Source organism: Eleginops maclovinus, chromosome 21, assembly GCF_036324505.1.
Source record: "Eleginops maclovinus isolate JMC-PN-2008 ecotype Puerto Natales chromosome 21, JC_Emac_rtc_rv5, whole genome shotgun sequence".
In the NCBI taxonomy this organism is placed as follows: Eukaryota; Metazoa; Chordata; class Actinopteri; order Perciformes; family Eleginopidae; genus Eleginops; species Eleginops maclovinus.
Genome location: NC_086369.1, coordinates 17,015,520 through 17,028,019, shown reverse-complemented (window position 1 = coordinate 17,028,019; position 12,500 = coordinate 17,015,520). Strand labels below are relative to the sequence as shown.

At 44.9% G+C, this 12,500-nt stretch overlaps 1 protein-coding gene across 3 annotated transcripts; it reads right to left on the bottom strand.

The window, feature by feature from the left end:
- Nucleotides 1-6,374: 6,374 nt before the first annotated feature.
- On the bottom strand, nucleotides 6,375-10,985 carry LOC134884226 (holocytochrome c-type synthase). 3 transcript variants are annotated; one of them, XR_010168386.1, is made up of 10 exons: nucleotides 10,871-10,985; nucleotides 10,141-10,258; nucleotides 10,013-10,057; nucleotides 9,710-9,757; nucleotides 9,468-9,604; nucleotides 9,242-9,390; nucleotides 8,988-9,107; nucleotides 8,786-8,872; nucleotides 8,038-8,536; nucleotides 6,375-7,347 (listed from the first exon to the last, which is right to left on the bottom strand). XR_010168386.1 is itself a non-coding variant. In XM_063912950.1 (9 exons), exons 2-9 carry the CDS (start codon nucleotides 10,250-10,252, stop codon nucleotides 8,338-8,340), a joined length of 897 nt encoding a protein of 298 aa, XP_063769020.1. In that variant the 5' UTR covers nucleotides 10,253-10,258; nucleotides 10,871-10,985; the 3' UTR covers nucleotides 7,370-8,337. The 3 variants fall into 3 exon arrangements, 2 of the variants coding, with proteins under 2 accessions (XP_063769020.1, XP_063769021.1); XM_063912950.1 differs by lacking the exon at nucleotides 6,375-7,347 and having other exon boundaries at nucleotides 7,370-8,536; XM_063912951.1 differs by lacking the exon at nucleotides 6,375-7,347 and having other exon boundaries at nucleotides 7,370-8,536; nucleotides 9,468-9,601.
- Nucleotides 10,986-12,500: the final 1,515 nt, after the last annotated feature.

Genomic DNA, 12,500 nt, shown 5'->3' with positions numbered 1-12,500 from the left:
AGGGTCAGTATTCACACTGCACCTGTAGGTAGAAATTAGGAGAGTTAATCAGATAATCTATAAAATAAACACAGCTGGAGATATGGCAGTGAAGTGAATCAGTATTACATGAAATAAAGAAGTGGTAGATGTAATGCAACACAATGTGAATCCTCTCTCATGTGATCCTATAGTGATGTTTCAGCACCCCCCTCCTCACCTTCCTCACCTTCCTGCAGAGCCAATAGTAATATATAAATATATATGCTACAGTGAGGCCTCTAACAGTGCTCTTCATTTCCCATCCAGCCTCCATGTACCAAAGCTCTCCATGGACCAGGTCTACACTCAGAGCTGCCATTCAAAGCCAAACTGCTGCTTATCATTCACCTGGAGCTCACCTGCTCATCACAGCTGAGGTGATGAGCTGTAATGTAATGACACGGTGTAACACTACATGTATTTAACACCCTCTGTCACTTTCTGCATGCTAGACACACATTAAACTCATTATAAAGTTTGAGTACGGAGGCCTCTGAGCTGTACATCAATACCAGGATCATCTCACACAGGAACTGCTGTCTGGCCGGTGAAAACACTGTAAAGCCGGCTCTGAAAACAATAAGTTAAAAGTCTAATTCAGATCATGAATCAACTCAAAAATGGGTTCTTAAACTGGGGAAACATCACCAAAACGTGCAGACATTTTACTTGTGTAAAACATATTTCCTGGTCTCATTTTCAGCTGGTTTCTCTGATAGCTTCAGATCCAGACGTCACATTTAAGTCAGTTAAAAGCACCAGGATGTAAGAAAACGTTTGGTACAAATGTGGCTTAAAGCTGGAAAAAAGTCACTTTCTGACTCACACTCAAAGGAGATACCAAGCAGGAGAGCAGACTAAAAACTACCTTTTAGTATAATTACTCAGGGTTAAACACGTTTAATATTTGTCCTAAAGATGGAAATCTTGCAGGAGAAATGAAGCAGAAACACTGGTCATGTTTCAGGAGGTCAGAGGTCTAAATCTGTCCACATGATACTCCTCAGATCTTTGTATGTGCATCTTATTTGGATAAAACATCAGATATGTATCCATGTTTCCCTCTGCACATCTCATTGAGATAAATCTGATTAAAGAATGATTTCTGAGTCATTTGTGTAAACCTCATGTCATGTTTCTTCATCTGAGGTTTGGATATCAGAAATGAGTGAATGCACAGGTTTTTTATAATATGTATCATGTTGTCTTTCATCCTGCTGACAACCAATGTGTTGGAAGTCTTTATTCCTGATGGATGAGATGGATGAAGCCTCCCGTCTCATATTAAAGGCTGTGCTGTCTCTGCTGTAATTAAAGCTGAGCAGATGTAAACAGAGTGGACAGACTGACAGGAAACTCATTTAAATCTCAATAATCACATTCATCCTCCGTACCGTCACTCTGTCTCAGCAATGGAGAGACCACGACGCTGTAGATACACCATTGGAAACACTGTTAGCATTATTTTAGCGTTAGCATTATTTTAGCTTGTGATAGGTGTTAGCATTAGCCTTAGCCCCCCTATATATTTGTGTTTTCTAAAACAGTGAAAGGAATCTCTGACACCTTCTGGTTTGATTGTGAGGCATTCTGTTTCTGTCTCAGCCTCTGTGAGTTGATCACAGTGCGTTCTGTTTCTTTAATGCTAATCAGTCCCTCTGTTCAAGATTCAAGAAGCTTTATTTATCCCGAGGGAAATTGAGGTGCAACAGTTCAATACAAAGAAGGAAGGAGAAATATACACTCAATATAACTAAACTACTGAATATACACTAAATATACATCAAATATTACTAAATATAAACTAAATGTATCAACAATAAGAGCAGCTTTGCAAATATGAAATAGTGAAGTAGTTACAGTAACTGTAACTACTTCACGGAAGAAAGGACTTCCTGTGGCGTTCTGTGGTACACCGGGGTGGAATGAGTCTATTGCTGAAGGTGCTTCTGTATGAGGTCAGCACCTGGTGGAGAGGGTGAGCGTTGTTGTCCATGATACTACGCAGCTTGCGCAGCATCCCCCTCTCAGACACCACCAGCAAAGAGTCCAGCTGGACCCCCAGGACGGAGCCAGCCTTCCTGACGATCCTGCTGATCTTGTTGGCGTCTGCTGACCTCAACCTGCTTCCCCAGCACGCAACACCAAAGAAGATGGCACTGGCTACCACCGACTGGTAGAACATCTTCAGCATGGTGTTACAGACGTTGAAGGACCGGAGCCTCCGCAGGAAGTAGAGTCGGCTCTGGCCCTTCTTATACACAGCCTCAGTGTTCTTGGCCCAGTCCAGTTTATTGTCCAGGTGAACACCAAGGTATTTGTAGTTCTGAACAATGTCGGCAGTCACCCCCTTGATGGAAATGGGTGTGGAGGTAGATTTCCTCCTGCGGAAATCCACCACCAACTCCTTTGTCTTGGCGGTGTTGAGCTGCAGGTGGTTGAGCTCACAGCACTCAACGAAGGAGTCCACGACGGCCCTGTACTCCTCATCATTTCCCTCGCTGACACAACCAACAACTGCAGAATCGTCTGAAAACTTCTGCAGATGGCAAGACTCAGAGGAACTGAAAGACTGAGGTGTACAGGGTGAACAGGAAGGGAGACAGAACGGTTCCCTGTGGAGCCCCTGTGCTGCTGACCACAGTGTCAGACACACAGTCCTGCAGTCTGACAAACTGTGGTCGACCCGTCAAATAGTCCGTGATCCAGGAAACCAGGGAGGAGTCCACCTGCATCGCCGTCAGCTTACTCCCCAGCAGGTCAGGCCGAATGGTGTTGAACGCACTGGAGAAGTCGAAGAACATGATTCTCACAGTGCTACCGGGTCTGTCCAAGTGGGCGTAGGCACGGCGAAGCAGGAAGATGATGGCGTCTTCCACTCCTAGCTTCGGCTGGTAGGCAAACTGCAGAGGGTCCAGCGATGAACTAACCAGGGGCCGAAGAAGTGACAGGACCAGCCTCTCCAGGGACTTCATCAGGTGGGACGTCAGCGCCACCGGTCTGTAGTCGTTGGAGGTGCTGGGACGCGCCTTCTTCGGTACCGGAACCAGGCAGGAAGTTTTCCACAGCACAGGGACCCTCTCCAGACTCAGACTCAGGTTAAAGATGTACTGCAGGACTCCACTCAGCTGGGCAGCACATGTTTTGAGGACCCTCGGGCTGACGCCGTCGGGACCTGCAGCCTTGCCTGGGCGGAGCCTGCACAGCACATTCCTCACCTGCTCTGCTGTGAAGGTCGGTGTGCCATGTGTGGGGGCAGAAAGAGTCTGTGTTGTGTTGATGTTGATGGGGGAGGGGTGAGGTAATGGTAATGGTAATGGTGGGGGAGAAAGAGCAGGTACGGTGTAGCTGTGGAGGGACGGTGTGGTAGGGAGGACAGCAGGGCTGGAGGTTCTAAGGGGGATGATTGTAGAGGAGCTGGGGGAGGGGTAGACCGGAGCCCTCCCATGGAATCTATTGAAGAACAGATTCAGCTCGTTGGCCCGGTCAGGCCCACCCTCTATTGTCTGGCTACCAGGTTGTTTGTAGCCAGTTATGCTCCTCATGCCACTCCACACACCCTTCAGGTTGTTCTGCTGGAGTTTGTGCTCCAGCTTCCTCCTGTAGCTGTCTTTACCCTGCTGTATCTTGTCTGAACTCGCCTCATCTGCTCCCTGTCCCCGTCTCTGAAGGCCCTCTTCTTCTCGTTAAGCAGGACCTTGATGTCTCTGGTGACCCACGGCTTGTTGTTGGGGAAACAGCGTACAGTCTGTATGGGAACAACACTGTCCACACCAGCGCGGTTGCTGCCATTAGCACTGCAGCTACTGTGCTGTTAGCATTAAGAGAAGCAGGTGTGTGTTTCTGCAAAAACAAGCACCTTATAGTAACTTATCATCACAGAATAATGCTTTATATCTGATTAAAAAGCACTATAAATAAGATTATAACTACGGATGCACCGATTGCAAAAGTGTCGGCCGATACCGATGTTTTACTATGTAACCTGTAATGGTAGCACAATGCAGACTAAGGCAGCCCATCCCTTTAAGAGAGAGAGTGGGGGACACGTGTGTGCATGTGTAAGCGCGAGAGAGGTTGAGCCATAGTAAGTTTCTGGAAGTTAACGGGAGTAGCAGCAAGTATAACAAAGTCACAGATACGACGGCCTCCCAAGAACACTGAAGGATGGATTTAATTTACCGATCCTGCAGACACCCGGTACACGGGGCAGAAGTCCTGCAGCATGCGCAGCAAGGAGACGCCCCCCCCCCCCCCCCCCCGAATGACTTTAAAGTTACGGCAGGCCCACAGTCACTGTTCTAATCCTTCAAAACGATGCCCTGACTTCAGGTTTGGTCCGTCAGAGTTAAAAACAACGACGCTAACGCGACTTCTCCCGGTCACGTAGCAAAACATAAACACGGTGATGTCTCTTTATTTACCGATGTGCCGACGGTGGTAAATAGGGCTAACATCGGCCGATGATCGGTGAGACATCGGTGCAGCCCTAATTATAACGTATTAAAACTATGAATTAGACGCTAAAAGTCTCATCAGTTAAAATGTGTTTTGATATTTTACCTCATATAATAACAAACGGCTTTATAATGTGTTTAAAGGCTTTAAATCACAACTACGTAGAGCCTACAGCAGATTTTAGGTATATTTATAATGCAATAAAGACATGGGCGTCCTATTACGTGCAACCAGGAGTCAGAAATGATTCCGGAATGCATTGCACAGGTAGCAGAAAATGTCCTTAAAATAAATCTAGTATTTCATTTGAATCTCTTTGTTTCTTCTGTTCCCCCCTCCTCTCTTTAAATCTGCTGCTGATGCCGCTCCATCACAGCAAACGGCTGGTTTTATTTCAATTCCACAGAATTGGATTTTAATGAATTCTGCACTGAATAACCAAGCAAGAAATTATTCTCCAATATCCTCCCCTGATATCCTCCATCCCTCTGTATTAGTGGGAATAATATCTGAGCAGCAGGAGCAGCGCCAGGTGATGCACGATTCGATTAGGCCTTAAAGTTTCTGCAAATAGAGTGTGTGTGTGTGTGTGTGTGTGTGTGGGGGGGGGGTACAATCAGGTTTTATTTTGTATCTTTTAATCTAGGAGAGATCCATGAAGCAGCAGAGACGAGAGAGACTGCAGGAGGATTATCATACGGGTTTCAGTTTCTCATGTTACTCTGTGATGCTGCAGGCGTGCAGGATAAAGGTCCACACACACACACACACACACACACACACACACACACACACACACACACACACACGGGATAAACATGTTGGTAGTATGTCAGAAGGTGATAGAGAAAGAGGGTAAAGGTTTGGATTTGAGTCATGATTACAGATCCCCTGCTTCACCTAAGCCCCGCCCCTTCACACACCTGCAGCTCATCTCATCACACACACTCCTCTTAGGCTCACATTCACCGCTGCTCTCCTAGAGATACATGCAAATCATCATTAGGACTATTATCTCACCTGTCTGATTAAAGCAGCAAAGAGAATTAACGGTAGAAACACAGTTTAGTTTTCTCAGTCCACACAGTGTTAGTCCAACACAAGTTTTAAATTAGAGGGACATGAAATAAACATCAAGATGATTTTACCTTTATTCTAATGATGTGATTATTAAGTAAATATTGGTCCGTTACTTAAGACCATAAGCCTCTTACAGTCTCCCACCGATTACTCTGCCTCTTCCTCTCCAGCATCCTCAGCTCTTACCTCCACTGCTGCATTTAAAGGGGCCCAGGGAACACAGGTATTTAAGCCTTTGCAGACTATTGACATGCACTAACACCTATAGAACAAACCACTCTTTAGGGAGTCTTTAAAGTGTCCCTCAGGTGTCCCCTCTGTCCTCACGTATAGGCAGCGTGCATCGTGCAGGTGCATGGAGCAACATGTAGCTGCTGCAATGCATGCTGGTCTATAAGTGTGTGTGCCGCAGCAGGTTTCTGTGCTGGAGGTACATGTCTTTAATCCTGATCGGGTCCGACGCCTGACATTTACGACACATGACTCTCAGTGTGACATCTCATTGGCCGGCCATCTGTGGAGGAACCATGGCATCTCTCTGTGAGTGGACGTCTCCTTTAAAGTGTGTGTGTGTGTGTGTGTGTGTGTGTGTGTGTGTGTGTGTGTGTGTGTGTGTGTGTGTGTGTGTGTGTGTTTTTCCTGAAATAATGTGTGCATGTTGATTTCCCATGTGCCACATAGCTGCACAGCAGATGTCCAAACAGCCCCCGGCTCTGAGAGTCTGATATTTATCATATCTCTCCGAGCTCATCTCCATAACACTGCTCTCTCTCACACTCTCACTCACACACACACACACACACAGTTATTCTGCATTTCAGATTGAAACGTTTGAAATAAAGTGACTTTATTCAGGTTTCTAGAGCTTCACAATGAGGCTGAATTAGTGAGGCTTGCAGAGACACGTGTCTCTGTTCCCCCTCATATTTAAAGGTGAATAAAATGTACTTATGTATATATAATCTTCTGCTGATGTTCCTCTCTGTTCGCTGCTACGAGCTGCAGTGTCTCCAGGTTGGTTCAGGTTGTATCAGCAGGATTGGACTCCTTAAAGTCAGGAGCAAATGTAGCAAAGAAGAGACAGAAGAGAAATGAAGCCTTAAAGCATTGTCTCATAATTAACCACCATCATTTAGCAGACCTGTCTGCCGCTCTGTTGTCCACAGTGCAGACTTCTATCACTTAGCAGCGTGCATCTGTCAGGATGACACTCCTGCACGGATCAGAGGAGCTGATATAATGAACACATCATGTCTCATTTACTTTATCTCAGTTAGCTCTGCAGTTTCAGAGTTTCTGATTCCTGCAGCAGTTGCCAGGTAACAGCAGAGAGCAGCTGGGAAGCAGAACAGACTTATATATATTACTTAAATAAAAGGCATTGTGTAGAGAAGTTTAATGCATGTATAAAATTATTGTAGATGTGAAATGCATGCTGGGATATTTAAATTAGAACTTAATTGATATCAAAACTCAAAGGCGTTTTACAGAACAATAAAATGCATTTAAAATAAGAAACAAATAGGCCTCGTTTTCACAGCAGTAAAGTAAACCTGAAGAACTGCTGCAGGTTGATCTGGTTTCTAAGGATGTCTAAACCATGTGCAATGTGTGTTCCTGCAGAGTGAGGGTCCATCCCACAGAGGAAACAGACCTCACACTAAATAACATGTTCTTTATGGTGCTGTTTCCCTGCAGTCAGATGTGGATTATAGGGTAACAGCTCCCTCTGGTGTTCAGCTGCAGGACTGCACCCACAGGAGGATACCTCTCACTGTTCAGTTTATTCTGCAAGAGGAAGACAAATGCAGAAAGACGAGCAGCTTTATTTAAATTCAGTTGAAAGCTAGTAAAATGTTTAACATACAAGAAGATAAGAGTGTGCACACATTCAGATAATAAATAAAAAAGGAGTTAAAGTAAGACTGGAAGAAACTGCTGATATCTCAAACACAGATCCACACAGAGACCTGGAGCTCTACTCTGGGGCTGTTACACCCATTAGGAGAGTTTACAGTTCATGAAATGTGATGTTAGATTTTAATTTGACCTCCAAACACACTGACAGAGTTTATCCTAAATCATATTATCCTGTCAAATCCATCCTGGTCCTGTACAAAAATATATCTTTACAATATACATCCTGCAGGGAAACTACTCTAAACAATCATCCATGCAGCCTGACATCTGAAGTGTGCAGGATTAAGAGGCAGATATGTGCGAGTACAAATCAGAATTCTTGTTATTAATTATCACGCTGAGAAAGTGCAGAGGAGTCAACCTCTTTCTGGTTATTCACAGCATGTGAAAGTGAAAACATCTAGGTGTGAGAAGGCCTTCAGCTCAGAAACACCACAGCTCTTAGTTTCAGGTTTGAATGAAATAAAGAAACATATTTATTTAATCTCCGTCAATAAATCCTGCACAGCTCAACGACCTCCTCAACACCTGAGGTCAGACCGACTTCAGAGGACTTACAGATCATTTCCACGTGAACAGTCTTGAGTTATCCATCATAAACCATAGTGATGCATCTTCTCTGGGCTCTGCATGTTGGAACCTCTCTACCTTTAGTCTGATCATGGATTTGAAGTTGCCAGATGAGATGAAGCTACAACAGTCTACAGGAACATCAGCAGATGAAAACAGAATATGCAAATCAAACCCGAAAAGCTCTCCACAGAGAGGAAGCGTCACATAACTGTCTTAGTCCATTTCCTTTCTCCCCCAGTCCTCCAGGACACACGATGTCTCCTTCAGGACGCCCAGGTGTCTCATCTAGGACGTCCAGCGCCACCAGGTGACCTTCATGCGGTCCCACACAGCGTCTAAAGAGTCGACGGCGGGGCGGACGTCCAGGATGGAGAAGCGGTAATTCTCCGTGTTGATCTCGCCATCATAGTAGTCGATGATGTAACGAACCTCCCGCCCACAACGGTCGATGATCCAATCATGGCGGTCGAAGGGGAGCTCGTAGCTGAGGAGGGAGAAGAGAAGAGGGAATTAATAACTGGGATACTAAAGAGGGTATGTTGGGCATTGGAACTGGGAACATTTGAAGAACTGGGACGGACATTTTCACCGTTTTTCCGACCAAACATTCCAGAATAAAAGTCAGATTCATAAATAATAATATGGTTTGTTGCATCCCTTTTTAGGAAGAGCAAAAGGCAACATTCATGCCATGTGATATGAAGCATAAAGAGGGTGAATAACGGCAGCTCACCCCATCCAGTGGCGCATGCGAGCTCTGGGGGAAAACTCCTTGGCTTTCCCTCCGAACCTCTTCAGGGTGGGGCCACACGGACACTCCCTGCAGGAAAACAGGTACATTAGATACTCTGCAGTACTCCACAGATACACTGCAGTACTCCAGAGTACAGGCGGACCGTGCACAGTGGGCAGTGAGTCCTGCAGGAGCTCCTCACCCTGCATGCATGGCCTCCCACTTGAGGATCTCCTGCCAGGCCTGCTCGTTGTTGGTGTTGTGGATCTTGATGATGTTAGTCATATCCTGAGAGCCCAGGTCGTCCTCGCGCCACCGCCACCTGCAGCACACAGTATGAGTTACAGAAGCATGCAGGCCGATCAGAGTCCTGGCCTGCTGAGAGTTACAGTAAGAACTGGAGAGAAGAGAGGGTCTTCCTGCCCCCGTCTGGAGGGATCTGGAGTCTTGACGTACCCTTTCCGCAGCATGGCGTTCCAGAACATCTGCTCCGATGGGTACACCCACTTATTCTCAGAGTTGTGTCGGGGGATGGTCGACTCCTCTCGCACCAGGTCCAGGCTGAAGGGCTGGTCCGGAGCCGGTGTCTGGTTAGGTGGGGGCATCTGTGCAGAGGAGACACTTTAACTGTGAATATGGGGCTGGGGGGGCAGACATAATTGAATCCTCTAGTTTCAGGTACCATGTTGGAGGGGTCGATGTCACTCTTCCCGCCCTCCGCCCCCTTCATGGGACACTGCACAAACTCATAGGCTCTCTCCTGGTGAGACGGTACTGGTTCTGCTTTGTGCATTGGACACTCTGGAGGGGGGGACGCTGCTGAGACAAGGAGACAGGATTTAATCAGAGACCCTGAGACCACCTTCAGTTCAACAACAGGGAGCGGAACGTGCAGAGGAGCTGCAGGAGTTCATGACATCATACCTTTAGCAGGAGGAGCTTGATGCATGGGACACTCTGCAGGGGGGGGCACTGAGAGACAGACAGCACGTTAACAGTTTTACAGGCTCAGGTAAGAAGGTGGGAACCGGCATAGAATAATAGCAGTGAATAACACAGCTGTGCAATACTAGTTTCTATATCAACATACAAATGATGAATCAGAGTATTTCTGCACACAGTCAGACAGAGATTACACTTTCTTGAATTACCTATATTAGAAGTAATATTTAATTAATCCATATTGGTTGTGTTTTATTCTCAGAAACACTGTTTCTCTGTCATTACCTGCAGGAGGAGCTTGATGCATGGGACACTCTACAGGGGGGGACACTGAGCGAGAAACAGTATGTTAGCACAATTTGTATCGGTATCGTTATGCAGAACCTGGCAACATATCACAGTGTTTAATGCACCTTTGACAGGCGGGGCTTCCTGGTGCATGGGGCAGCCCTGCGGGGGGGCAGCAGCCATCATGGCCTCGGCCCGGACTGTCGGAGCAGCATTTGTAGAGTAAGATGCTCCCATCCCGCTCTATCACACAATCAGAGAGGAAATAATACAGGTGTTAACCACAGATGCTTCACAGCACTTCATGCTCTCTTGGTTGGGTTTTATGGGGGAAATCATTTGGGTTTGGGGGCAGTTTGAGCTTCTTTCTAACACTGCAGTAAACACTCTATAACAGGTAGTCTCCTACTTCCTTTTGACCTATTGGGGTTAACCAGGAGCTACGAATACTGGAATATATCTTGGGTTAAGCTCAGGGATAGTACAGAGCTAATGAATCAACAACAGACATTTGATGTTGTTTTACGTTGTTGAGTATTCGTTTTATGTCTTGAATATATATATGGATATAGCATTGTTTGAGGAACCTGTTTGTGATTACACATCTCCACTAAAGCTGTGTATATGAATAATATAAAACCAGAACAGACTGAGTGTTAGCATCAAAGCTAATAAGAAAACAAGGTGAGAAACAGTTAAAGGTTAGCAGGTTTCCTAGCAGCTAAGCTAACATTAGCATCTAACGTCCATTAAACACAACACAAACAACCGGAAGTCAGTACAAGCTTCAGATTAATATTAATATCTACAGTAAAGTGTTATAATGTTAATAAAGACACATTAATAAGGCTTTACCTGAGAGAGTGAAGAGAGGACTGTCCCAATGTCAACGTGCAGGACGAGGGTTGCACAACGTGCCTTACGTACATCTCACGTAAGCCACCTGCGTCATCACGCTGGATCCAGCATCGCTTCTTCTTCTATGAGATTCTTTGGCGTTTGGTAACCAACGATGGGTGCATTACCGCCACCTACTGGACTGCACTGGGACCAGTAGAGTGAAAGGAAATAAGAAAACATGAAATTCTCTCGATAATTCTGGTTGTTTTTAAGGACATTTTTAACAGGATGAATAATTCCCCAAGGTAAGGCTGAGTTTTCATCAGCTAACCCTGTAATTATTACTCTCATCAGATTTCTGGCCGTCTCTCAAGACATGTTAGTCTGGTGCCAAGTGGAAAGCCTTGCATATAGTACGGAGGTATATAACCCTTATTTAAACCATATATAAGAACAAAATGACTCTATAAAAGTGTGCTCAAATATGTTTTGCAATGCCTTTTTTAGTGTATTTTAACCTGCTGGTAACAAAGATAAATTATTAGACTTATTACTGCCATAAAATGTACAGTCATTCAATGAACCCAGGTTTTGTCATTAAAACAACACTTCATGTTGTCTTTATACATTACTGTAGTTACAAAACACCGTTTACCCTGCGGTGTGTTGTCTGTCCACCAGAGGGCGCTATAACGCGCTTTGTCATAGGATTTCTGCAGGTTTTAGGACCTTTAGACCTCAGATTGTTACAGTAAACATGATCTAGAAAACAACATCATGTTTGTCTTGCTTCCTTTATATTCACTAACATGGGGCTATGTATTAAATCTAAAAGTGTGTAATCATTGAACATTGTTCTTTTGTTTCCAGTTTTCAGTGCCTAGAAAAACTAAGAAGTGCAATCAAGAATGAACTCTTAATAATATAGTTTTTCTCTGGATGAAACCACCAATAAAAGACCCTTTCCACATCTGTCCCACCACCGTATCAAAGCTGAATGTGTTTGTATGCTTATAAGACGTTTCCTGAAGACCCTGTTTGTGATTCATGGCTGTGATATGTTTTCTGTGGTCGTGAAAGCCACAGAGACCGTCCCAGACGCCAGCGGATATTACCCTCCTCTATCTGTTTGTATCTTCTCTGTGCATCCTTTCATATTTCTCAGATGCCACGTTAGGAAAACTAATGTTAAAATATAAAATCAAAGTCCTCTTTTGAGCTGTGGTTTCATTTCTCTGTAAACAGCACGTGATATCTTCCTGAAAGTCTCTCAGAACAAAGAGTGATTCTGTTTTTGCCTTCTGGGTTCTCCGGGTTATTCCAGGGATTCAGAGTAGGTTGAAACTGGGTTTTTCCTGAGGTTTTATATTTGAATTACAGTTTCTGTGAGGGCATCGAGAATATGGGCACACACTCCCACTATAATTACTGAGGCTTACAGGGGAGCTAAAATAAAATGAAGATACCCACAAACCAGTAGACTGCTAAACTCAGAGCTGCACAAATCAATATTTGGATATGATTAATGAGAACTGTCTTCTGTGTAAAACTCTGCAGCTCTCAGAGACTTTTAGCCTCTTTCAGTTCCGTGTTTTGGTTTATAAGCTACAACCTTCCTCTTTATTTTAATTATTTTAGTGTGCAG